Source organism: Lutra lutra, chromosome 16, assembly GCF_902655055.1.
Source record: "Lutra lutra chromosome 16, mLutLut1.2, whole genome shotgun sequence".
Classification (NCBI taxonomy): domain Eukaryota; kingdom Metazoa; phylum Chordata; class Mammalia; order Carnivora; family Mustelidae; genus Lutra; species Lutra lutra.
Genome location: NC_062293.1, coordinates 29,986,419 through 30,014,337, shown reverse-complemented (window position 1 = coordinate 30,014,337; position 27,919 = coordinate 29,986,419). Strand labels below are relative to the sequence as shown.

General features: G+C 39.4%; 1 protein-coding gene across 5 annotated transcripts in view; it reads right to left on the bottom strand.

The window, feature by feature from the left end:
• Nucleotides 1-27,919, bottom strand: part of STXBP4 (syntaxin binding protein 4) — a 165,621-nt gene that overhangs the window by 18,891 nt on the left and 118,811 nt on the right. The window contains exon 17 of one of the 5 annotated variants that reach the window (XM_047706527.1): nucleotides 26,298-26,323. The exons of the other annotated variants lie outside the window; for them this stretch is intronic. Coding sequence (XP_047562483.1) covers nucleotides 26,313-26,323 — 11 coding nt within the window. The 3' untranslated portion in view covers nucleotides 26,298-26,312. Of the gene's footprint in view, nucleotides 1-26,297; nucleotides 26,324-27,919 lie in introns of those variants that run through there. 5 annotated transcript variants of the gene reach the window in all.

Sequence of the window (27,919 nt, the reverse complement as noted above, 5' to 3'; positions counted from 1 at the left end):
AAAGGCAGATTGAAGTAAGCAAGGAATTATTTGGCCATATTTCTGTAAATGAGTACATTTGTGTCCTCATATCGAGAGAACAGGCCCATGTTGAGCAGCCACAGTCTTTTATATTGCAGCTATGGAAGGCACCCGTCTAGAATACAATGGTTTCTATCCTTCTGCTATATCCCTGAGTGTTGCTAAGGATTTTAATTGACCTTTTGGATCAGTCTTTTGATCCTGGCTTGTCATGAATCCACTGATGGGTGTAATCTACATTAATGCACTAGAGAACAGACTCCACGGCTCAGGTAGTCTACTTCTTTGGAAAGAAACTGAGCTACTACAATAGCCCGCTGACTTCCATTCCCCTAAGTCTCAGCATGAGGCTGAGCAAAAATGCACAAACTAGGGGCGCCTGGGTGGCTCGGTGGGTTAAGGCCTCTGCCTTCGGCTCAGATCATGATCTCAGGGTCCTGGGATCGAGCCCCGCATCGGGCTCTCTGCTCGGTGGGGAGCCTCGTTCCTCCTCTCTCTCTCTCTGCCTGCCTCTCTGCCTACTTGTGGTCTCTGTCTGTCAAATAAATAAATAAAATCTTTTTAAAAAATGCACGAACTATTTGAATGAAATAAAATATCACTCTGTCACCATTCCCTTCTTTAAGAATCTTCCTTGAGAACGGTTCTGAAGTTGCTTTATAATTAAGGAAAACAAGAACATTTTTATTTTAGATCTATTTCCAGTCCATTAACACAAGTTGTATAAAAAAAGACCTTGGCTGAAAATTCTGTAACGGTATCCTTTGTCGATGAACACTGGCCACCTAGGAACTTCTTTGCTCTCTTGGTGAATAAATGTTCCTCTTTTAAGTAAAAAATGAGTGTTTCGGGGCGCCTGGGTGGCTCGGTGGGTTAAGCCGCTGCCTTCGGCTCAGGTCATGATCTCAGGGTCCTGGGATCGAGCCCCGCATCGGGCTCTCTGCTCGGCGGGGAGCCTGCTTCCTCCTCTCTCTCTGCCTGCCTCTCTGCCTGCTTGTGATCACTCTCTGTCAAATAAATAAATAAAATCTTTTAAAAAAAATTAAAAAAAAAAAATGAGTGTTTCTGGGAAGGCAGCATAAGCGAATGGCTGGCTTCTTAGAAGCCCCCGAAGTGGCACCGTATCCATCTCTTCCAGCAACACATGCCCGGGCACAGGGGCCCTGATAATCTGCTGCTGCACCTGTTCAAGGAGGCTTATTTTCTTTTTTCACACTTTCTGCATGATCATTGATCACGGACAACCACCTTGCCTGCAGGGAAGAACGTCATGAGTATACAGAAGAATCTTGCTTTCATGATAAAAATGCTCAGAAATACTAGACTATCCAGTCAATAAGGCAAAGAGACAGCTCAAGATTAAGGAGAAAGTCATTCTAATGGGACTAAGGTTTTTGTCCAAATGATTTGTTTGTCCAACCATTATTATAGCTATAATGGTTGGACAAACAAATCATTTGGACAAAAACCTTCTGAATTTTAAATCACTGATTTTTTTTTCATAAAAGGAGAAAAAAACGTACACCTTAGTACCTTTTAATCCACAGTGTCCTTTAAAAATTGAGACTGACATTGGAATACCACACATTCTCTCTGCCATCAGAATAGAATTCCCACCCTGATTCTTTTCTCTTTCTTTCTTTTCTTCTTTAAAGGATTTTATTTATTCATTTGCCAGAGAGAGCGAGCAAGCACAAGTAGGAGGAGCAGCAGAGGCAGAGGGAGAAGCAGGCTCCTTGCCCAGGACCCTGGGATCATGACCTGAACCAAAGGCAGATGCTTAACCAATTGAGCCACTCAGGCATCCCCTGATTATTTTCTTACAATTATTAAACAAGGACTATAACTTCAAAACAGACTTATTAAAGGTACTAATCCATATTCATTTTAGTCACTATGGTTAATGAATGACTGTAGCCATAAAGATGATTCTTTTGTGTTAAATAATATGCACAGCTTATTTTAGGATAAATTCTCTATCTGAAAAAAATAAGCATTTCTTTTTAGAAGACTGAATGGTTTCTTCTTTTTCATGCAGCTACTATAATCTGAAAAGCAGAACGGGAGACTAAATTGATAGTAATAATCTCTTAGTGATAGCTTAGTACTAGAAAACACAATCACCGTCCAGTTATAAACTGAAAAACACAATACTGATAAACCAAGTAGCTTATTTTATACAAAAAGAGCACTTTTGATTTACACAAGCTTGTATGCTTAAGCTAGACCCGTTTTCCATTAGTAAATGATTTCATTTCTTCACAGCAAGTGATCTGGGCAAAATCTAAATACTTTTCAATAACCATTATTATTCCAAGGCATTAATTTTTTTTCTCCACTCCTCATTTGCTTTACTTTTGTAAATATATAATGTTTCTATTTTTCCTTTTCACTTCGTATCTGTCTTAAAACTATTATTATAACCATAATCACTTGAAATTGTTTCTGATTGGAAGTATTTGTCCATAGACTCTCACATAATGTTCTCTCCACCAGAGATCATCTGTTTCCAATCAACCACTTCATGGGATGGCTCCAAAATCTTCACGAGTATCTTGCCAAAGTAAGAGTATTGTACATATTTAGCTGTCACCTACTCAACATATCCAAAACTAAACTCATCATGTTTTCGTACAAACTAGTTTCCTTCCAATTTTCCAGTCTATTTAGGTAACGAGATTCTCTTTGTCATATCTGGCCCATTCATCAGATATGTATCGATCACTTATTATGTGTTCAGTATTTTACTTTGTGTTCAATATGCAATGATGAACAAATAAACTTGGACTTGGTCTATGGAGACTTAAAACATAATTATAAACAAAGACATCGTTAAAAATAGAAGTAAGTACAATGACAGAAAAGTGTTGAATACTTTGAAAGAGTAACTTACAGCACAGACAAAGACTAAATCCCTGAACACACAAAGAACTACATAAATCAGTAAGAACAAGGCCAATGATGAATAGGAGTCAGGGGAACATGCTGAACATTCAGGACACAGAAAAGACAAATGCACTTAAACACATGAAAATATGCTTAACTTTACTCCTTATGAGACAAATACAAATTAAACTGTTATGAGATGTCATGCATATCATGTTAGTAAAGATTAAAAAGTTGTTTAATAAGACACTGTGTTGAAAGTGTGAAGAGACAGTCATTCCGATACTGATGGGAGTATAAATTGTTAACATATTTATAGGAACTTGTCAATATCTGTGTAAAATCTTTTTTTCTTTCTTTCTTTCTTTTTTAAAAGATTTTATTTATTTATTTGACTGAGATCACAAGTAGGTGGGGAGGCAGGCAGAGAGAGAGGAGGAAGCAGGCTCCCTGCTGAGCAGAGAGCCCGATGTGGGGCTCGATTCCAGGACTCTGGGATCATGACCTGAGCCAAAGGCAGAGGCTTTAACCCACTGAGCCACCCAGGTGCCCCTATCTGTGTAAAATCTTAAGTGCTAATAATAACAGCTGACATTTGTTGAGTGGTTATGTGCTAGACTGTTCCAAGTACGACACATGTACCAACTCTGTTTGGCCTCACGAACCTAAGAGGTACTGCGATCATCCCCATTTTATAGATGAGGGAACTGAGGCACAGAAAAGTGAAATCACTTGTCCAAGTTACATGGCTGGTGGGTGCCAGTGCCCAGAATCTGAAGCACTATTTCACTGTCCTCATGTACCTTTTAAACCTGTAATTCTTCTAGGAATCTAGCCCACAGGTAAGGTTAACTGTTAAAACAAATAAGGATTGGCAATAATCTAAATGACCACCAATGGGGACTGACTGGAGACAACATATCCAGATAATGGGATATTGTCCGGCTGTGAGAAAGAACGAGGAAGTAATTTATGTACCAATTTGGAAAGGGGGTGTGGGATAAAGGACCTCTGGAGGAACTGCAGTTAAGGAGGTATAGACATGGGAAAGAACACTCTAGGCTGAGCAGACAGCATGTGCAAAGGCTCTGGGGATGGGACAAACTTGGCACATTTGAGGAAGTAAGACATCACTGTTGCTGGAGTATAGTGAATGAAGGAGGGGAGGATGATCCAAGATTTGGCTGGACAGATAAGCAAGTATGACTGTGCAAGGTTTTGCAGGGCATGTTAAAATTGTTTGAAAGTTTCTTAAAAAAGAAGCAGGAGATCTGCTTCTCATTAAGATGAGGAAAACTGCAAAGAATTTTGCTCCCACCATATGGGGGGAAAAGCTGTACAACCTAAAAAATATAATAATTTTTTTGAGTCCCTCAGAGACTGAGTTCCTCACCTGAGCTGACCCTAAGGTGAACTGAATTCCAAAGGGTGAGGAGCTCCTCCAAGGAAAGATGCAGCACATGAACTCTTCTCTCTTGGCAGAGCATAGTAAGAAACGAAGCCATTAAAGTGGGTAAGAAGGAAACATCTAAAATTTTAACAAATTTGTAAGACCTGATTATGGGCTAGCATGATAGTTTTTAGTATTCTTGGGAGCTCAGCTCCCTGCCCTCCCCAAGGAGAATCTGCTCTCCCTAAGGAGAATCTGCTCTCCCTAAACAGCTCCTTGCTTACGAGAAAGATTGGGGATGGGCAAGAGACCTGAGAAAGCCCTCTGGGTGGTACAAGCTCATGCAAAACCTGCGAAATTTTGAGAGGGACGTGGGTGTACCATCCATGTTCTGGGCCCTGCATGAGTACAAGATGGTGGTCAACTACACTACAGGGGGCAAGCATAGAGCTGCAGAGCCCTCAACCCTCTCTATATGAAGGAATAGCTGGCTGTGGCCGGGGGAAGGCAGGAGACACTCCCCATCCTGGACAGGACACTGAGTGACATGAAGAAAAGTCATCTGTTCCTGGGGGATAGAAACTGTCACACCCCCAACCCCTGCCCAAACTCCAGGAAAATCTTGTTTGTCCCAGTGAGGGGCACGGAGCCATAGGATATCTGATGTCTTCTTCATCCTGCATGAGCACTAAGTCACTGTAGGGGCAAGGGCAGGAAACCTTTCAAATCCAGAATCCTATGCTGATACAAAGAAGAATCTGACTTCCACAAGGAAAGGGGCAGGAAGCCCGCTTGAGCACTAAGTAGGAAGTAGGGTTGTCTGCCACCGACCGAGGAGGGACAGAAGGCTGAGAAAGTCCTTACCCTGTGACTTGGGCACAGGGTCTGCTAAACCAGAGACTCGAGTAGGAAGACCGAGAGCCTCTCCCCAGCCCTTACGCCCCACATCCAGCTCTAACCTGGCATGGAACAAAAAGCAAGAGCCATCTGCTTGTTGTGGAGGACAAGGGAACAACGTTAAACATCCACATCCACTGTGATGTGTGTTCAGCCTGCTGCCTTCCAGCTGAGGACCAAGCAGGACACTGAGAAAAACCCTCCAGCATTCCGGACCTTCCATAAGCACAGGGGAATGGCAGACAACCACTGGACGACTCTAAATTCATTGTGATTCTAGAAACGAAAGTAACCCAGCTTGTCTACAAATGAGACCGAATGCCCCACCCTCCCCCACTGCCATCACCTGCCACGCTAACGGCCTGACCAGAGATGAGACAGACCCACTTCTGGGCTTAAATAATATTTATCCCAGGGTCCACGTTCTGTATATTCAATGTCTGACATTGAATCAAAATTATGAGACACACAGGAAAAAAAAAAAAAAAAGAGAAAAAAAAGAGATCGTTGTCAAAAGATAAAACTACCAACAAAATCAGATTCAGGGATAAATAAAATATTGGATTTTAAAATAATTATGATTATACAACAAAAGATCTAGTGGGATCTAGTGAATTATGGTTATCTAACCTATACCAATGCTCGTTACTTATGTATATTGTGCAGAAGGTGGATGATTGAGCTTGTGGAGGCTTACAGTCCTGTGAAATACCGCGACAGGACAGAGGCCGACTGAACTGAAGGGATTTGTAAGAATGATTGAAATAAGGGGCCCCAGACGATAAACTGAATGAGAAGACAAGTAAAAACTACAATGGAGGCTGAAGGATAGAGAAAATAGCTGGGAGGTCTGACTGAGGACCATACAGCATGTAATGAGCTGGAAAAGTGGAAGTTTGAGCCACTATCTGTTGATGCCAAGGCTCTTGGTGAAAGTTGAGGACCACAATATCAGTGGACAAAAGAACAGAAGAGTAAATGTGGTGGGTTCACATGGACGACAATGGCAGGAGCTGGGATGGGGAGCAAACTGGAGAATGAGAATTCTGAGAATAAAATAAAGTCGATACCATCAATCTCAGAGCTCAAAGAGAGCCAAATTTACTTGAAAAACACTTGCTAGTGTAATTGTTATAAAGGTTCAAATACATCTTACTTCTAGGATCTCTTATCTTGAGAGGAAGAGAGGGAGGGAGAGAAGCAGAGGGTGAGGGAAGGGAAGGGAAGGGAAAATAGAGAAGGTGAAAGAGAGACGTTTCTAACTCACAGTAAGGTTTCCCTAAAGAATATCACAATCATCACACAGTACAATTTTCACTTGATTTGCAGTCAGGAAATCCAAATCTGTATGTAATATTCTTCAAGTACAAGTTGAATAACCATGGAAAAGTAATAATTTATGAAGTCTCAACTTTCTCATCTACAGTATACAGTAGTGATTAATAGCTGTTGTCTCACCTGGGGGGTATCATGAGACTCTCATTAGATAATAAAACCTAAACAATGATATACAAAAGGAGACCATTATTAGTCATAGTAATTAAAATAACAGCTCATTCTTCAGAGCTATGGTTCTAGAGATAATATAGAGTAATGGATGCTTCATATAAAAAACAAGTATTTAAATTATCCACAGGGGAAATTTCTACTAAGGTGTATATCTTTATACAATCCTCTTCTTAATACAGGAAATGATATAGTCTCTGTTTCACCCATGATAACATCTATTGAGTGGTGTGATGGTAAATATTTGACAACCACCTCTTGCGGGGGTGGGGAGGGTTGGAGAGAGCGCTCATTTGTAGCATTTACTGATTTCTGTAGTGTAATTACTCCTACCATGACTGATTTCAAGCTACTAATGTGATGTCACTGGCCACAGGGTTGGGAAGCAATGCCAAGTGGTACACCAATGCATCGTGTTCCCAGGTCTAACAGACTTAGATAAGAACAAAGATGATAGTACAGTGTAGGAAAATGATTAGGAAGTGGTGAGTTCTGAATATTTTTAAAAATATTTTATTTATTATTTATTTGACAGAGAGAGATCACAAGTAGGCAGAGAGAGAGAGGGAGGAAGCAGGCTCCCTGCTGAGCAGAGAGCCCCATGCGGGGCTCGATCCCAGGACCCTGGGTTCATGACCTGAGCCGAAGGCAGAGGCTTTAACTCACTGAGCCACCCAGGCACCCCAAGTTCTGAGTATTTATTACCTTTTTTTAAAAATGAACTTTAAATTTATAGTTTAAATATTTTGATTTTTAATAAAGTCCATGTTTGACAGCACATTAAAAAGTACTAGCCAGCTCCAATATAATCTCTGTGGAGCCCATCTCTCTCTTAGTTTCTTAGTCCTAATAGAAAGTTCCAAAAATCAAAGGAGAGAAATACCATTTTGTCCATTAGGTGATTCCAGGAAACTGATTAGTACCACCCTCGTGTGATGATGTGAAGAGTCACTGCCCTAATAGTGAATGGTGTATTTAGTAAATGTTTACATAAAGCTTTCTAGGTACCTGGCATTCTTCCAGGCATATCCTAAACATTATTAGCTCATTGTATCCTCCTAACAATCCTTTGCGATTGCTACTATTATCGACCTTATTTGACAGGAGAAAACTGAGGGGCACAGAGCTTTACGTAGCTTGCCCATTGTCACACTGCTAATAAGCAGAGCAGTCACAGTTTGAACCCAAGCGATCTGGTGCCACAGCCTAGGCGTTTAATCAGTGCTGTGAGGCTTTCGCTTCCCTAATTCCTGGGTGCACTGCCAACGATCGATATTTCAAAACGGTCAAATAACACCTTTGCCTAACTTTTTGTATAACAACAACAAAAAAAGAAAACAAAACTCCCATATCTCAATTTCTGCACTATTACCCAGAGAAATGCTCTTTTGAAAGGAACTAAAATAATTTTTAGGCTTGAACACAAAGCAGTCTATTTTAGAGACATTTTATGTTAGATTTACAATTGTACAAGTTAATTTGTAGGTCTGAATCACACTTCCAATTTTAAAAGAACTACCAGCTAATTTTACTATGAAAAAGGAATCTATTATACTGAGAGATTATTGTAATCTAAAAATAGCCAAATAATGCAGTATTTTAAATATAAAAATAATTTCTAAGGAAATAATCTCTTAAAAAACTATATAGATTTTCTGAATTTGTTTTAAACACTCCTTGAAATTAGACTTGCATAAAGTATAAACAGACATAATTTTAGACCCACGGCTTGAGTTTTTACCACATGGTTACATAAATCATTTAAACAAGCAAAGAAGAAAAAAAGCAAATGACATATATAATGTAGAAAGATTTTATATGTTTCGATATTTGTACGTCTCAAATCCAGAAGTTGAAATGCTAACAGATATAAGTTCTTTCTAGTTAGAAGTCACTCATTGAGCAAGTTAAAAAGCTGTAACATATTAAATGAACAACACAGTAAAAATATTTCCAGATATTTGGTGGTTCATAGTCTTCTTTATCTTGTTGTCACCATTTCTGGTCAAATAAATACTACACTAATATCCACTTAACAGGATGGAAAAAGCTAATATTCATTTTCTATGTTTCTCTTCCTGACAGACACAAAACTCAGTATTTTTACAGTTGGAAGTCCTTTATTTCCAGTTAAGATCATGGGGTCCAGATTATTGAGAAGCCAGTTTAAATGTTCTTTCTTAACACTGTTAACTCTCATCTCATGACCCAGACTGAGGAAGAGAATGCAGGCTTCTACTGTCAATTTTCTCTGGGTATTTACACAACGCTGGGGCAATGATCTGGTTTAGTTTGGTTTTGCTTAAAATCAATGACATACAATGGACTTCATTCCGTGTACTAACATGACTGAGCAACAAAAGTTGCTGAAGCTATCCTCACAAGAGTGTGAGATCTTTCTCTGTATAATCAGTCTATAGAGGTGATATATGTGTGTGTTTGTGTGCGAGGGGGTCCTAATTCCTTTTAGTGTGCAAAGATAAACAGGATTTCCTCAAAGCACTTTTGTTATTAGAGCAATAAACATTATTAAGAGGTTAGTGGCTGCTGAACATGAATTAATAGGTCAACTAGAAGGGAAAAAAAAAGAGGAATTGCACTTCTTTTTTCTTTACACCATTCAGGAAAAACAGATTTAGTGACTAGAGGTGGTAAAGTTGCTGTCAAGAAAGCTTGATATTCACTGGTTAAGACTAATGGCAGTATGTTGGGTATTCTAAAATAGACACCACTACTTGCCTCCAACTAGCAGGTTGCCTGAGAGTAATAGGAAGACAGAATTCCTAAGAAAACAGGAAGAGCAGTTTGTTAACTAGGTCAAAATGCTAGCTAGATTCAAACCAACAGAGAAATTAACATACCTCTTAAGGTGACTTCATGAGTACATTATTGGAATGTCATTAGCACTCTACTACTATCACATACTTAAAAAAGTATCCCATATCAGAATACCAGAATTCTAGAAATTATGTATTTTGGAAGTGAGCTTTCAAGGAAACATATGTTCATGATTGTACACTTTTTCTTACAAACTTAGCAGCCTGAGACAATACCCACTTATTAGCTCATCGTCCTGCAGGTTGGAAGCCGGGCATGGCATGCCTGGGTTCTCTGCTGGGGGTATGCAAACTAAAATCAAGGTGTCAGCTGAGGTGAGTTTTCATCCGAGGTTCTGGGGGAAAACTTGCTTCCAAATTCATTTTTGTTGTTGGCAGAATTCAGTTCCTTTCAAGCTGTAGGATTAAAGTCCCCATTTTCCTGTGGGATGTTAGTTGGGGCTTACACGTCGCTGGCATTCCTTGCCAGGTGACCCCGCCTCCATCTCCAAGCTAGCAATAGCATGGAACATCTTTTCATGCTTTCAATCTGACTTCTCTGTCTTTGACTTCTAGATTCAGATTTTAAGCGCTTGTGTGATTAGGCCTTCTGGGATAATCTCCCTGTTTTACCGCCAACTAAATATATATGCAACATCTCTTCACAGCAGCTCCTAGGTTAGTATTTGGTTGAATAACCGGTAGAAAGTGTGTATATATACCAGTGGCCAGGAATCTGAGGGGACATCTTAGAATTCTGTCTACCACAATGTTCATTTTATTTTATGTCTAAATCAGAGGTGTGACACTTTTTTGTCCCCAGAAAGGGAAATGTCACTAAGAGGGTTTGGATATCTGGCCTCAAATCTCCGTATCCCATCTTTCAATCTGATTTGGAATCTCATGCAAGTTGGTAAAGCCAGTTAAAATCTCCCCCAGAACTTGTCCAACATGGTAACCTTCAAACAACCTTAGCAGGCTATTGGCTCCTTAAATGCCCAGACCCTGGATCTGCCAGGAACTTTGCTCAACACCTTTTCCACTCACATTTGTTGAGTGCTTACTATCCAAGGCCTGGTAGAACGGTGACCAGATTCAGAACAGTGCCTCATACACATATACACTGGGCACTCAAGAAGTATTTGTTGACTAACTACAGAAATTTGACTCCCATGAGGCTGATGGTTCAGTGAATCCTGCACATATTTGAAATTCTACTGTTGTTCTAAGGTCTTTGTACTCACCAGGGGAACTTTCTCACAAATATTTGCACAACTGTTATTTGTAGATTTTGACAACAGGGTAGTGGAGGATCATCAGATAGGCAATTTTTACAAACATTGACACAGACCAGATGAAATTAAATCAAGATCGTTTAAAAAAGAAATCAAGATCATTGATGTTTTCTGTATTGAGGATAACAATACCTCTAAGTACCACTAATTCCCAGTTAGCATTTTGCTGTTAATGCTAACTGTTTAGCTGTTACTGTCTTTAAGTAAAAAAAAAAAAAAAGAAAAAAGTTTACGTAAAATCTGAACAAATCAGAAAACCAAAACTTTTGGGTATTTGTCCTTAAGATTTAACTTTTTATTATATGTATGTTGTAAAAAGATTTAAAGAAAAGCAATAAAAACACCTTTGTAGAGCAAAGGAATATTTCAAATAATAACTTTCATGCAGTCAGATAAACTCAATATGAATGAAAGAGTTACAAACTCAAATAAAAGTGATCTGAACTTTGCCTTTTCTCCTCTACAAAGAATATTAGTTCTCACAGTATAATTTTTTTTTTTTTAAACAAACCACAGTAGAGCATTTAGGACCCTTTCAAAACACGTATTTATAAAAGGACACGTACTTGAATGTTCATTGAGCTTCTGTAAAATCTCCAGTTCGGCTGTCCATCAATTAGTGACTAGATAAACTGTGGAATATTAATCCAATGGGATACCACTCAGCAATATTGACACAGAACACCAAGGATGAATCCTAAAAGCACTATACCATTAAGTAGAAGATGTTACATACTTATAGCCTGATATGAAATTTTAGAAAAAGTAAAACTATAGTGGCAGAAAGCCTGGGACCAGAAGTAATGGAGAAGACTGATTACACAGGGGCACATGATAAAGTTCTGGAGTCATGGTGGTGGTCTATAACTGTACACATGCTCAAAACTCAGTGACTTGTACACTTACATTTTATTGCACATAAATTACACAACTTAATCTAAAAGAGCAGAGGCGGGGCGCCTGGGTGGCTCAGTGGGTTAAAGCCTCTGCCTTCGGCTCAGGTCATGATCCCAGGGTCCTGGGATCGAGCCCCGAATCTGGCTCTCTGCTCAGCAGGGAGCCTGCTTCCTCCTCTCTCTTTGCCTGCCTCTCTGCATACTTGTGATCTCTGTCTGTCAAATAAATTAAAAAAAAAAAAAAAGGAGCAGAGGGAAAGCTCTCAAAGCAGTGGTATGAATAACCCCAATTTAAACAAAACAAAACAACACTGGGGTGCTTGGGTGACTCAGTAGGTTGTGTCCAGCTCTTGATTTCAGCTCAAGTCATGATTTCAGGGTCATGAGATCAAGCCCCACATCAGGCTCTGTGCTCAGCAGGGAATCTGCTTGAGATTCTTTCTTTCCCTCTCCCTCTGCCCCTCCCTCAAATAAATAAACAAATCTTTAAAAAATTAAAAATTAAAAAAAAACTTTAAAATATGGCTCCAGTCTGTTTTGTTTTGTTTTGTTTTTAAAGATTTTATTCATTTATTTGACAGACAGAGATCACAAGTAGGCAGAGTGGCAGGCAGAGAGAGAGGAAGGGAAGCAGGCTCTCTGCTGAGCAGAGAGCCTGACTCCGGGCTTGATCCTAGGAAGGCAGATCCTCTGAAGGCAGAGGATCCTCTGATCCTCTGAAGGCAGAGGCTTCAAACCACTAAGCCACCCAGGTACCCCTCCTGTCTTTGTTTTTATCTTCAAGTCCTATTAATCCCACTCATTGTCTTTCCACTGAGCTATTTCTTAGCACATACCATGTCTGTCTTTCCCTCTATGCTTTTCCAGATACTGTTCTTTCTGCCTGGAATGCTCATAACTATGGAATACAGTCACTCAATAATCACTTTTGAAGGAATTTCAAAGACCACAGTCATGTACCAGGGTTTCCTTGTCCAGCTTGTAGGCAGGTCTCTGATTTAGAGATTTTTCAATTGGGAAGTCTATCCAGAATTTTTTCCTTTGGTGGAAAAATCTACCCACAGTGGAATGCACAAATCAGAGTGCACATTTACCGAATTTTGACAAATGCCTACAGCTATGTAACCCCAAATCTTCTCAAGATATAGAATAGTACCATCATCCCAGAGAGATCCCTTTCCAGTGGATTCTTACTACCATCCCCCTAGAGGCTAACACTGTTCCAATTTTAAAAAATATTATAATTTCTACTTTTTGAATTTCCACTTAGTTTTAAAAAATGATTTCTATTTCTTTGCTTAGATTGCCAATTTTTGCATTGATTGTGGGTGTATTTTCTCGCACATAGTTATATCAGACACTCTGAAATCCCTGTACCTATATCCTCACCCTAAAAGTGGAATAAATAAAGAACTTATCCCATGTTGGTTTCTTGCTTTCAAGTTTTGACTAATCCCTGGAACCTGCCTGATTTTATTCACTCTCCAGAGGCTTCAGGTGTTTGTCTTTCATTTTTGCCCACGGTTTATAATTGGGTTAGGCAGGATGGTTAGTCTGCCAGGAGCCTACCTGGCCATATTGGAAGCAAAACTAACAGATTTTTTTGATAGAAAGGGATCTTAGGAATCCTCTATCCAATTGTCTGATGTTACAATTTGGAGACTGACACCAAAATAGGTTGAAGGGCTTTGTCACAGAGTCGGTTACAGAGAAAGACAGTAATGTGACTTTCAATCTGGTGGCCATCCTCTATGCCACTCCACAACAATGCTGAAAGAACAATTTCTGTGCAGGGTGTAAAATGCAGACCTCTTCTGCAAATGTAAATAGTGTATTAGCTCTCATTTATTAACTACTGTCTGCTTAACAGTTTGCTATTACTATGAACTAAATGTTTGTGTCCCCACAAAATGCGTATGTTGAAGCCCCAGCCCCCAATGCCGGGTCCTGGCACACAGGGGCACTTAAGGAAGTAATTAAAGTGAAACGAGGTCAGGGGCATCTGGGTGGCTCAGTCTGTTAAGCATCTGCCTTTGGCTCAAGTGATGATACCAGGGGTCCTAGGATTGAGCCTCATGTAAGGCTCCCTGCTCACTGGGGAGTCTGCCACCCGCTTATCTCTCTCTTTCTCAAATAAATACATAAAATTGTAAAGAAACAAGTTAAATGAGGTCATAAGGGTGAGGGCTCTAATCCAAGAGGATTACTGTCCTTATAAGAGACACTAGGGAGCACCCCACCCCTCCTCCTTCCCTATGCGTGCACAAAGGAGAGGTCACGTGAGTACACACAGAGATGGTGACTGCTCACACGCCAAGAGGTCTCAGAATGAAACCCACAGTCTATTCTGTAAATGCCTTTGTTTTTGGACTTCCCTGCCTCCAGAACTGTGAGAAATAAATCTCTGATATTTAAATCACCCAATCTACAGTATTTTGTTATAGTAGCTTGAGCTAACTAACACAGTTATAAAAATGGATCCAAATCTGCACACTGGTAAATCAGCTTACTTGACAGAATTACTTCAGCTTGACTACACAAAGGTAAATTCATACTCTTTAAAAGAGCTTGAACTCAGAAATATAAAATCTGCCAATCAGTACTATAAAAGTAAAGTTGTTTTGAGGGCTAACTCCAGCACTTTCAGTAAATCTGTTATGAGGCTGGAGGGTAAATAGCGTTTCTAGAACAATTTCATCCTATTACTTTTCTTATTTTTTTAAATGCTTATATATAAACCTATTAATAAAAATCAGAGTCTAGGGACGCCTGGGTGGCTCAGTTGGTTAAGCAGCTGCCTTCGGCTCAGGTCGTGATCCCAGCCTCCTGGGATCGAGTCCCACATCGGGCTCCTTGCTCAGCGGGGAGCCTGCTTCTCCCCTGCCTCTGCCTGCCACTCTATCTGCCTCTGCTCACTCTCTCTGTCAAATAAATAAATAAAATCTTAAAAAAAAAAAAATCAGAGTCTAGTCTATAAATTCCTTATATAGTCATGCCTTCCAAAACAGCACATACACAGACACCATGGAAAATGTAGATCAGACCCAAACGCATACACTTTATTTGCAGACTCAGCTTCCTGATCTGTAATGGACCTCTTCTCCTCCCTCCTTAATTTCCACACCTCCTGGCCTCACAGCCTGCCCTATCATTTGGACCTCCATCTTACTCCTCAGATTCTCCACGAAAGCTGTTACTTCCATCTCTTTTCATGGTGTCACCAGGGCCCCACTTCCCTTTTTACCCAAACTTTTTTTTTAAGATTTTATTTATTTGAGAGAGAGAGAATGAGAGAGAATGAGAGGGGGAAGGTCAGAGGGAGAAGCAGGTCCCTTGCTGAGCAGGGAGCCCAGTGTGGGACTCAATCCCAGGACTCCAGGATCATGACCTGAGCTGAAGGCAGTCGCTCGACCAACTGAGCCACCCAGGTGCCCCCACCCAAACATTCTTGATACTATGTGTCCATGGTGACCTGTCCTGGCATCCTGTCATATCTTTATGTCAACCCAACCCAGCACCTCCTGGACATGGAACAGTAACCAATCATTAATAAGTAAACGGCATTTTAGTGAACACAAATTAGGAAACACGGCGTACAATCGGGAACGCATTCTCTATTAGGATTTCAAGTCATACTTCTCTTTTTACATTATTCCTTCATTTCTCCCCCCACATTCTCTTTTTGTTCATTGCCACTTGCTGTTGTAATCAGGTGGTCTGTTATGGTAACATGAGGTCACCATATTTCATTTCTTACTCTAGCTTTCTTTCATCCTGCCTCTCTGTCTGGTAGCACTTAGTAAAGATCACCCATATCATAAGCTAAGAAACAAGAGAGTTATCTCTCATTTGATCAGTGATGAGTATAATTTCTGATAATTCTGGATGAAAACACATACAATTATAGTTAATTTTTATTTCTATACAGTGACTTGATTCGACTGATACAGACAACCATTCCAAGTAAGTTAGGTGCCAATTCTGCCAACTTTCCCTTTAACTTTATACTGTTACATTCAACTGTAGTAAGACCTCAAAGCGTTTCTTTTCCCGTTCATTGAATTAGCTTAATAAAATTACTGAACAAAAAGAAAAGTTGTTATATTTGGGGATCTTGATAACAAATGTACTTTGGCAAGAGGTTATCAACTATGTTGCTGGAATTTGGAGTCCTCTGAACAAGCCAAATTTTGGGACTGGCGTTTGAGCAAACCTCCCATTTCAAAATTGTGTGTCTATTTTAATTAATAATAAAAAAGAAGGATAACAAATGAATACAAGGGATATAAAGTCACACGAATTTGAATAAAATGAAGGGATTAGTGAAATCACTGGAAGAGGTTCACTAACTTAAAAATGGAGTTTCCTACTTTTAAGTGCACCTTGATTTGAGATAATGATCTTTAGGGATATATATATATTTGTTGTTGTTGTTAATTTATTTTCATCATCCCAAAAAATTTTATTATTTATTTTTATTTATATTATTTATTTATTTATTTGGTGGGGGGATGCATATGAGCCATGGGAGGGGCAGTGAGGGAAGGAGAAAGAGAATCCCAAGTGGACTCTGTGCTGAGTATGCTGCCCGATGTGGGACTTGGTCCCATGACCTTGAGATCTTGACCTGGGCTGAAATTAAGAGTCCGACACTTAACGAATTGATCCACCCAGGCACCCCTCTTTCAGGATATATTTCAACAACTGGATAAATACCTGTAACTAAAAACTTTACATATTTATTGTTAAAGAAATGCTTCAAAAGTTCTTAAAAGTTTCTTCTTCTAAACTAATCCCTTTCTATTATTTCCATCTGCTTAGGAAATCAAACATCAACATACATGCCTAAATATGAAAGTTTACAACCTAGAGAGAAACTTCTGATCAGCTCCTGCGATGACTTTTATAAACTCAAATTACTTGGGAGTTTAAATTAACTGCCCTCTATGAATGATACGAATTGCTGTGTGGAATAAAATCTTTTTTCTTTTTTTAAATATAGTCATACCTGAAAAGAAGGAAGTAAAAATGCTCCCACTACTCTGAACTTTTGCTCTTCCCAATGGAGGTCCCACTCCTTCACTCATCTCTGCTTGCGTACAGGCTACTAACTGTGCCTAGAGTCACAATTACTTCTTTTCTTCCCTGACTTTTAAGCTTCTGCTCATCAATCCAGAACCAGCTTAGATGGTACTGCCTGTGTGCATCCTTCCTGGGTTTCCTTGGCAGAACCCACCTTCCCCTCCTTTATGGCACTTACATGGTTTGCACCAGGTTCTATCACAGCACTAGTTCCTTGAGGGCAAAGACCATGTTTTATTTATCCTGTATCACTTTCTGGCATGCAGGATAGTCTCTGGTGCACAATAAATGTTCAGCAATGGTTTGTTGAGTTCTTATACCCCAAGAACTAAACCTTATCCTCTGATCTTAAAAAAAAAAAAAAAAAAAAAAGCAAAAGCAAAATTGCCTGGAGAGACTTAGAAAAAAAATTGGCATTTTCATAAGGAATGCTTCCAGGTGAAAGCAATAGGCTATCCAATTAGCTGGGCAAACACACAGGGGTTTACTTTTAAGGAGTTGGGAGGTTTCTCAACAATAACATCAAGGTCCCATGTTTTTTCTTTCTACTCCAGCATCCTTAGCGTATAGGCGGTTCATCTTCACACCTTTCACCTTCTGGTTGCAAGAGGGCCTCCAAAACTACAGACATTACATCCACATCAAAGGCAGAAAGGAAGGAAAAAGAGGTAGTCCAGTTCCGGCTGTCCTTATCTGTTAACTGAAAGCTTACCCAGAAATTCCCAAGCAGACTTTTGTCGATATCTCATTGGCCAGAACTGGGTTGTGGGGCTAGATGTGGGAGGCTGAGAAAGCAAGTACCTGATTTTACAGTTTCTGGTACGATAGATCTCATCAGGCAAACACTGAACTGGCCATAGGTGATGAAAACAAAAAGATAATAGGAGAGTGGTTTAAGGTTTAGATATGAAGGTATCAGAATGAGTTTGCCTGAGACTTTGGGGGACCCTAAGGTATCAGTGCAAACGGGCATATAGTTAATTATTTTCGCAAGATATTTTCTCAACCGTGGTTGCTTATAATGGCATAAATAATGAGATACCGGTTTCGATCTTGCATCCCATAATTCTTCCAGTGCTTTTAAATTACAACAGGTTTCCTATGTCTCCCATTCACCTCAACCGCCTTTTGGTTCCATTCCCGCCACTCAAAATTTCTCTGAGCCAAATCTTAAATGTTTCCTTCTCTATAAAGGTTTTACTGATTTTGAAATAATTTCCCTCCTTATTCTTCTGAGCTATTGGCACTTTGTATCACTCATCAAATACTTAGCGTCTTCAACTCTGCATTATGATAATTTGCATAGATATTTTGTTTCCCTCCTCCCGTAGACTGCTAACTCCTTGAGGGTACTGAGTCTTCTTCCCCAGACATACTTGGTTCTAGACGTATTATCTTGTGAATTGAATATCTAATTCATTTCCTTTCATTTGCTTATGGAGACTCTTAGTGTTGGAAAGAAGGGAATGGAAAAAAGACCAACATGTGTGAAAACAGGGCCACTGCTAGCCTGTGGCATGGCTAAAAAGTTTCCATTTTGTGTTGAAAATGGCACTCCCTTCCATGGCTGGAATGTAACACCTCCTCTGAGCTGATGTGACTGAGGGCATGGAGCTTGCCAGGGTACTGGTCTTTCTGTGAAAATTATAAAATGGTGCCCCTTCCTCTGGAAACGAGGTCCTGTACCAGAACCTCCAGTTGGCTGCACTTCAGCCCCCACATACTCACTTGCCCTTTGTTTGCACAAAATGCTCAATGCTCTGCAGCAGCCATACGGAAGGGGTTTCAGAAGAAAAGACTCATTTTCACCCAGCATATCTACAAGTCTTTTGGGATTTCTCCAGTCTCTCAGTGATGGGCAAAACACAGAACTTCTCATTTTTGTATAGATCTAACTGTCCAAGGTTCTTGCTCAGAATTGAACCAAAATCTGTCCTTCTGTTGTTTCTATCTGATGGTCCAAAGACTTTACCTCTGATGCTATATATAATAACCAAGTCTCAGAGCACTGGCATTGAAGCTGTCTCCTGAGCAGCACACAAGGAATAGCATGCAACTATTTATAGGCAGAAACCACGAACATTGTAATTGATTATCAGACATGTGTATGTATGTGTAAACACCTCTAAAATCCAGTAGATCAAATCTACTTTAGGAGTCTAATTTATAAACCCTGGAAATCTTAAACTACCTTGCTTTTTCCCCACTGGATCACCGTCTTCTATTTTCCTCTATTTTATGACCTGCCTACTTTAATCACTTGCCATGCCACATCGATCACTGACCATCTAACAATTAACTATGGAGTTTAATTTGAAAATATGACTACTGATAAAAAGTTAAATGCTTGCAGGTAAATATACAGAACAGTAAGAACTGATATTAAAAATGTAGCAGTATTAAAAATTATTCTTTCTCATGTCCTCTATGTAGCTTGGGAAAGGTCTGAAATTAATTGAAAAGAGAATTCCAGAAAATAAGGGGGGTGGAGAGGGGATCCTTTTAATGTATATTTTCTACTTGAGGGGCATGCTTTGGTAACCTTAACTGTGGTTATGTGTTAAGAATGAAACTGGTTTGATCTGATGACTAATCAAATACATTCTTAAAAAGTTTTCAGTATAACAAAGAAATACAAAGGGTAGGGGCAGAAACACAGTATGCTTAGGAAATTCCACTTACTCAATAATTTATTAGTACATTTTAGTAATGAACATAGGCTGAGTTCAAGTTTATCTTTGTATCATTTGCTAGAACTAGATACAAAGATACTTGGCTAGAATAGAAGATTAACCATCAGTTAAGGTATAACATATATGCAGATATATTTTTATTTTATATGCTTGTATTTGTGTATTTTATTTTAAATCAAAACATAAATATATATTCATTTGTCAATCTTTATTAGGTCAAAGCTTTTTCTTTGTTGACTAGTCCTCTGATTAGTGCTCTGTTTTTTTTTTTTTGTTTTTCTTTTTTGCAGAAACCACACTCAAACTGCATCAGCTATCATTTTTACTTTCAGTTTCTTTAAAGTGGACGGAGAACTAAAAAGTTATGAAAAATCCAATGGCAGAATTCTTCTAGACTTTTATAATTTCCCTCAAGTCTTTTACAGATGACTCCCTCACATCTAATCAATAGCATTATAAAAGCTCACCTTGGGGGCGCCTGGGTGGCTCAGTGGGTTAAAGCTTCTGCCTTCGGCCCAGGTCATGATCCCAGGGTTCTGGGATTGAGCCCCGCATGGGGCTCTCTGCTCAGCAGGGATCCTGCTTCCTCCTCTCTCTGCCTGCCTCTCTGCCTACTTGTGATCTCTGTCTGTCAAATAAATAAATAAAATCTTTAAAAAAAAAAAATAAAAGCTCACCTTTATCAAATCTCTCTAAAGCAACCAACTTAATTTTTGTAAAAATAACTTTTTCTTTTCACATTATTTCATTAAATTACAAATTATGCAATTAATTTAGAGTAGCAAGTACACCTGACATTAATCCTTTTGGAAACAAAGACAACCAACTCTGATAAACATTCTAACTGGCAACAGCTTAAGTTCAGGGTAACGCTGGAAAGAAGACAGGACAGACACCACCCATGGGCATCAGAGAGTATGCTTTATAGAGAGAAAAGATCGGCTGGTTAACCTTTAGGTTAAGACAGTTTCTACTTTTTTGGAGCAAGTGGTTCTAAAAACATACATATATACATACACACAGTATTAATGACTGTGGAGTATTTTATAATTTACTGAGATAGTTTTTTTTTTTTTTTTCATTTTACTATCTAACAGGACAATTACTTAACTATTCAAAAGCATATGCTTTAAAACCACTCAGTTTTTCTTGGGGGCACCTGGGTGGCTCAGTCAGTTAAGCAGCTGAGTCAGTTTTAGCTCAGGTCATGATCTCAGATTCTGGGAATCAAGCCCTGCATTAGGCTCCATGTTCAACAGGGCGTCTTTCCCTCTCCTTCTGCTCTTCCCCCAATACACACACATGCACGCCCTCTCTCTCTCTCAAACTAAATCTTCAAAAAAAATTAAAACCAGTCACTTTTTCTTGGTTTCCACAATACTATATTTATCCCAATTTCTATCTTTCTGACCACTACTCTTTTGTCTAGCTTCTTCTTTCTCTATAGACCTTTAAATTTTGTTCTTAGGATTCAGTCTTGAATCTCCTTCTTTTCTTGACTTATATTCTCAGCCTCAGTGATCTCACAACTTCCCAAACTTAAAAAACTCTACCTGTGCTGCTGACTCTCATATTTGGCGAGCCCAGCCCTTTCTTCTTTATTCCAGACTGGTATAAGCAACTCCCCAATAACATCCCCACTTAGAAGTCTCATAGGCAAATTGGACGTAATTCTTCTAAAATTAAGCAGTATTCCTCAAAAGCAGATCTTCCCTGAAATCTTCCCCATCTCACTAAGTCAATCTATTCTGGCCTTCTTTTCATTTCTTGGAGTAAGCAGCTTTTTGCCTTTGTCTGGGATGCTCTCTACTTAGCTCACTAGATGGTTGGCTCCTAGTCATCCTGTAAGTCACCACTTGGAAGCTCATCAGGCGAACAGATCATCCCCGCCCTCCCTCCATTTCTATCAGAGCAACATACACACTAAAGCCACTGCAGTTTTCTCAGTCTGAAATGCATTTACTGGTATTTCTGTTCATTTATTGTTTTCCTCAACAGTGTGTAGGCTCAGTAAGGATAGGGATCATGTTGTTTCATTCACCCTTGTTTACCAAGAACCTGGCAAAATGCCTGACATATAGTAGGCCTTTGGAAATGTTTGCTGGAAAATAAATAGCACCTTATTCTTTTTTAGAACACTTACCACATTCATAGGTATATAATTAAAGTTTTAAAAGATATGCTATTACTCCCTGTCAAATGTATGCTCTAGGGAGGCCATGTCCTAAATTTTATTCTTTCCCTCAACACACAGTGTCTAACACATAGTAGGTGCTCAATATTTGTTGAAGAAAGGAAGAGAGGGGAGGAAGGAATAGAAGCAGTGAAATGACTCACGGAGGGAACAGACCCTAAAAATGAATGCTTTACAGCAGTTCTTAGAGACTATGGTAACAATTCAAATGCAAGCTAAAACCATTCAATCCATCATTCAGTTGTTTTGCTCCTATAATGTCAACATCTGTACCTTTGGAAACAGCTAGAGGAGTCAGCATTTTACTCATAACACAGATGTTTGATGTTATATCTATATAGCTGAAACTATCATTTTATTGTCTATTAGTAAAGCCAATTTGAATAGATCTGTGTTTCTTTAAGATACACCCTTCCTGAATGAGCGCTGTGCTATTCAGTTAAAGCCACAGTGCTTCCCACTGTGGGAAGTGCATCCCACGTGTGATGCGTGTTCGGTGAAGGAACATGGAGTTTGTCCAGTTTCTTGACAATAATGTTATGGCATAATGGTTGTCTAAGAACTTTGGTTATCATGAAAATCAGAATGGATCACAAAGGGAACATTTCATTACCCTGTCTGTTTTATAGAACGGGCTGAGACAAGAGGAAAGTTCGTAGCATGGCTGAAATCTGCCATATCACTTGACATGATAGAGCTGGAGAGTGTTTTGCTTTCCAGAGTGTGTACATCCTCTTAAAAAAAAAAAAAGGCGAGATCATAGTAGATTGTAATAACAGGAAAGATTCTTTGAAGAGAATCGCTCAAAAAATAGTTGTTTACTTCAGTGTCAAATTAAAGAGCCAAAGTTTCTGCCCACCAAGAATTCTAAGATGACATCAGACATAAAAATAAGAAATTTAAGTAGACCCCAAAAAAAAGCACATTAAAAAAAACCAAAAACCAACAACTTAAGAGTGAATCTTTAAATATTTACCTCCTGAGAAATTTCCCTCTAGAAAGATTCTTAATTATACTTTATTAGCTCATCTGCATTATAATAGCACTAGGTACTTGTTTTTCATTAACAAAAGGTTTTGATTAAAAACTTTACACAGATAGTGCCTCTATGTAGCTGACTCATATTTTATTATTAGTGGTAGGTGTGCAGGAAGGGAATACACTGGTTTTGTACAGGAAATACTACAGAGATTTGGAAATCTAGGTCACATAACTGAGCACTGCTATTAAAGAAGAAAACAAAGGCCCATTTTTTTTGTCTTCCGCTCAAATAAGAAAATTATGTTTAAATGAAAGTTAAAAACTGCTTTGTAATTACATTTGGTTAAGTTACATGATAATTAGTTATAGCCATAATTATCCTTTTTGACCTCCACACAGTCTTAACATGTTACTTTCATATTCAAGGAGGTTATGTTCAATGTGTACGAAGAGCAACCACTGCACAGAAAGCCAGATAATAAAATTTGTGCTTCTGTGAAATCTTTATCTGGAAATCTCAAAACTGTTTTAAACACCAGTGAAGTTTCTGCAGCATCATTAGGCAGTAGAGTTAAGATGGGGAAACCTGGCATATCACAGGGCAAGCCAACAACTATACAGGAAAGAGAGATGCTCACGGCCCTGTACATTCCAAAGGATTTGCTTGCTTTCATGGCTTCTGAATGTGATGTCACAGTAAACACCTATCTGTGTGCTTAATTTAGGGGCTCATGGTCTTTGGAAACAGCACAAGCACCACAAAATATTTTGACAGTAGAAGTATCTAAGCTATATTCTCAAATGCAAATATACTCCACAGCAATGTTTTGCGTGCATTGATGAGTTTTTTGGGAAACGGTACTGTCTCCTTTTGAGCATTTAAAAAAAATTTTGTTTACAAATGTGTGTTCCTCATTAAACTTCTTAGTCCTTGAGACATAAGAACACAGCTCAGATGTTTTAGTCTAAATATAAACAATCAAACAAGACATTATTTCCTGGAATGTGTCTTTACTCCTCTATTGGACTATTAATACTAAGGCGGGAGACCTAACCTATACCATGCCCACACTAACAATTCAGAAAAAGAACTGAAGTCTTTCTCTGTTATTTCCCACAGTGATTAAACCGAGTGCATGAATCATTTCTGATCAGTCAACTTTAGTTCAGATTTGACTCCTGAACTGCAAATTTAAAGAATAATCCTAGGTGCTGGGAGACAACATCTCTGTCTCCTAACAGATGTCACTGTTTAGATCGGCTTCCTTTGCAATTGCTTTACAACTCTGAACTTCAGGTTCCTTACTGGCAGAACCCTCTGAGGAGTTATTATTATAAACTGTGACTGGGCCAGAGCCTCCAATACTCTAGTCAACAACTTATTTAAAAATAACTGTGTTGGGGCGCCTGGGTGGCTCAGTGGGTTGGGCCACTGCCTTCGGCTCGGGTCGTGATCTCAGGGTCCTGGGATCGAGTCCCGCGTTGGGCTCTCTGCTCAGCGGGGAGCCTGCTTCCCTCCCTCTCTCTCTGCCTGCCTCTCTGTCTACTTGTGATCCCTCTCTGTCAAATAAATAAAAATCTTAAAAAAAAAAAATTAACTGTGTTGGGGCGCCTGGGTGGTTCAGTGGGTTAAGCCTCTGCCTTTGGCTCGGGTCATGATCTCAGAGTCCTGGGATCGAGCCCCATGTGGGCTCTCTGCTCAGCAGGAGGCCTGCTGCCCTCCCCCGCTGCCTGCCTCTCAGCCTCGTTGTGACCTCTCTCTCTCTAATAAATAAATTTTAAAAACCTTAAAAAAAAAATTGTGTCATTGCATTTCATTAAAGAGAAAACAAACAACGGTTTCCACTTCAAAGGGCAACAACAATAAAAAAAGAGGGTGTAGTTAAAAAATTCAGAAAATGAACGGAGTTTGCTCTTCTCTTTGGGAAGAAGTATATAATTTGTCAGTTTTTAGAGGAAAACTTCAAGGTCTGAACTGAGAGGACACAAGTAACTGCACGAACAGGACCTTCCTTCTGGCCCACCTTTAACAAACAAGGACACACAAAGAACCATGAAGCCGACAGCTCGGTGGGATTCGGCGTATCCATGCTTTTTATTGCTCAACTATCTAGGAAGTCATATCACATACCAATATATCTTTCTGTCTTCAGATTAGAAAAAAGAGCTCCATGATTTAAGGACTTTGTTCAAGGTATTTATATTTTTAAAAAGAGCCAATGTGTTTCCTAAGGAAGTCTTTGAAGGTTGATTTACTGCGAGATACTTAGAAAAACCTGCAGCAGTCTGTTTCCTTAAGTTAATGTCAAATCACCATCTTCTCAAGCAATAAAATGGCATTTTGCTGCTCAGAAAAACTCTCCAACCCAAAGCATAGCAATGCACTGGACAGAAGTTTGTCAGTACCTTATCAATAAAGACAGACCCACGTTTGGATCACAACCTACATTACAGGACTAGGACAGTGCAAAGATGTTTTCAAGAAGGCTGAAGTTGACAACAGCCTTGCTCACAAAGAAAGGATATTACAGATACTTCAATCCTTTTTTAAAATTTTCTTCCAGAGCCCCAAATCAGGACAGTAATTAAAAGGGTGCCAAAACACACAAAATCAAGGTTGGCTCTGGAAAATCCATGATTGTAATATCCATGGGATCCACTGAGTTTGATGGGGAGAACTCAGGGCCTAGTTTTGTTTTCAGTCATGAAACCATGAGAGAGGTGTTGCATCTTTTATGGCCATGTTCTGCCTTGATGGTATTTGACCAGTTATCCTGAAGTAAACAGGATAAAGGGTAATTTGACCAATTACCCTTTCTTGAAGTAAAAAAAAAAAAGAAAGAAAGAAAGAAAGAAACAGAAGAAGAAGAAAAACTGTTTTCCCTTGGGTTCTCTATTACTTAAATAGTTCACGGTTAGCCTAGTCTCAGAGACATTTCTGTCACAAAGTCTGCACACAGCACCCACAGTTGTGATGTGCTGCCCTAAGGGACATATTATTGTTAACGGCCCATCCAGTCTTTTGATTATCATTGTATGGTTAATGGCTTTTTAGGATAGTAACTCTGATACAGACAATCAAATGCTTTAATTAGTTTATTACCCCCCTCTTTTTTTTTTTTAATTTCAGAACAGATCCAGGCCATATTTGACTTGAATGTGAGAGTACAGGGCAATACAACTTTAAGGTCATTACAGACCAGTTTAATCCTCAATGGAGTTCCTCTGTCTCTCACTTTAGCTCAGTTTCCAGGAGTTGAGGTGGCTTCTAACCCATATTTTACTTGTAAACAATACTGGCATATCAAGACAATATGACAAAAGTATAGAACATCAGGGGAAAGATAAGCAAAATAACAGAAGGGATGAGAAGTTTTTCTAAATGACTGCCAGTGTAGGGGAAAATGGAACAAGTAAGACTGGAAAGGTGGAAAGGATATGGGATCAACTGTCTTTTGTACCCAAGATATCAGAACAAACGAATGTACAAAAGAATTCGTGGTTCGGGCAGCTGGGTGGCTCAGTTGGTTGGGCGACTGCCTTCGGCTCAGGTCATGATCCTGGAGTCCCGGGATCGAGTCCCAGATCGGGTTCCCTGCTCAGTGGGGAGTCTGTTTCTTCCTCTGACCCTCTCCCCTCTCAGGCTCTCTCTCACTTACTCTCTCCCTGAAATAAATAAATAAAATCTTAAAAAAAATAAAGAATTGGTGGTTCCCACATTTTATAGGTGAGGAGACTGAGGCATAGGGAGGTTATGAGACACATAAAGGTCTTACTGCTCATAAGAGTCAGATGTAGGATTTGAACCCAGGATACCTGGTTCTAGAGCCACTGTATGACTTCTCCCATGACATAAAAATAACATGAAAGTGTTAGAAGTTTCAAAAAGCTGGGGGTTAAAAAAAAAGCACCAAAAAGTAAGAAGGCCAAAATGTAAATAATGATAGCCTCTTGGTAGTGGATCATGAGCAACTTTTCCTGCTTATTCATTCTTTTCAGATCTTTGCAAAATAACAAAAATAAAGTTTAACACATTTTTTATGTCAGCAGACAATAAAATAAAAATATTGCTGGCCTAACTAACATTCTCCCTCTTATCTTAGCACTTCTCAATTTAGAAAAACGAAGCACATACTGAAATGACATGTTGCTGACAGCTATCAGAGCACATGGCATCCCTCCTTAGAAAAATCACAGAAACCTGGGCCGAGGCAGGGATGCGTTCAGATTAAGCAACTTTCAACACATGCTGTAGGATTGGTATAGGTTCAGTTCAGTTTCCTATACCTTTTCTCCCCTACCCCTACACCTTTTAAACTAGAGTTACATAACTGTTATTTGTCATATGACCAGGAGATCCTAAGAGATATTGAAATGCCTCATGAATCACAGAAGATTAAACTGACATTCAAGACAGTGTTGGTGTAAGATGTATTTCTGCCCTCACCAATCTATCGGAGTTTCTCGCCTAAAGGTCACAAATGCTTACAATCTAAGCCGGTCCCTTGCCCACATATTGTCCTCTTATTACCAGCATTGAGCTATGCCTTCCACTCCCTCCTCGAAATTCTCTTTTCCTGGGCTTTTTTTTTTTTTTTTTTTTTTAAATCTCCCAGTATTCTACTCTTCGTTTCTACTTCTATCATCTTGACTGTTCCCCATCTGGCCCTTCTCCCTCCTCTGAGCTGTCCCTAAAAGACTTTTCCTTCTTCCTGTTCAACCTTTTCTCTGTAGGGCTTCAGTTATCAGAACTACCAGAATAATCCCCAGGGCAACATCTCCAATCCTGTGGTCTCTCTCAATCTCCCTGCTAGATGTCTACCAGCATTTCTAATGTCTAATACAGAACTTGTCTTTCTTCTATCCCAAAGTTGTCTTCCCTTCTGGGTTACTTGTGACTTTTAATGGTTCTACAACCCTTCAATAATCTGGGCTCAAAAATTCAGGGCCATTTTGACTTATCTTCCTTGTTTCTCTCTTCAGTTGTTATTTAGTCCTATACCACCTACCTCCATGATCTTATTTACTTAGTTGATTCACACATGTTGAATAATTGCTGTAGGGATGGATTCTGGGGCTGCAGTAGTGAACAAGCCAAGTGAGAACCCTGCCTTCCTGGAGTTTATATTCTAGTAGGGCAGAAACAATTTCAGGTGGCAATTAGTACTATCAGAAAAACAAATAACGCAGGGGTGCCTGGGTGGCTTGGTCAGTTCAGCATCTGCTTTTGTCTTGATCCCAGGGTCCTGGGATCTAGCCCTG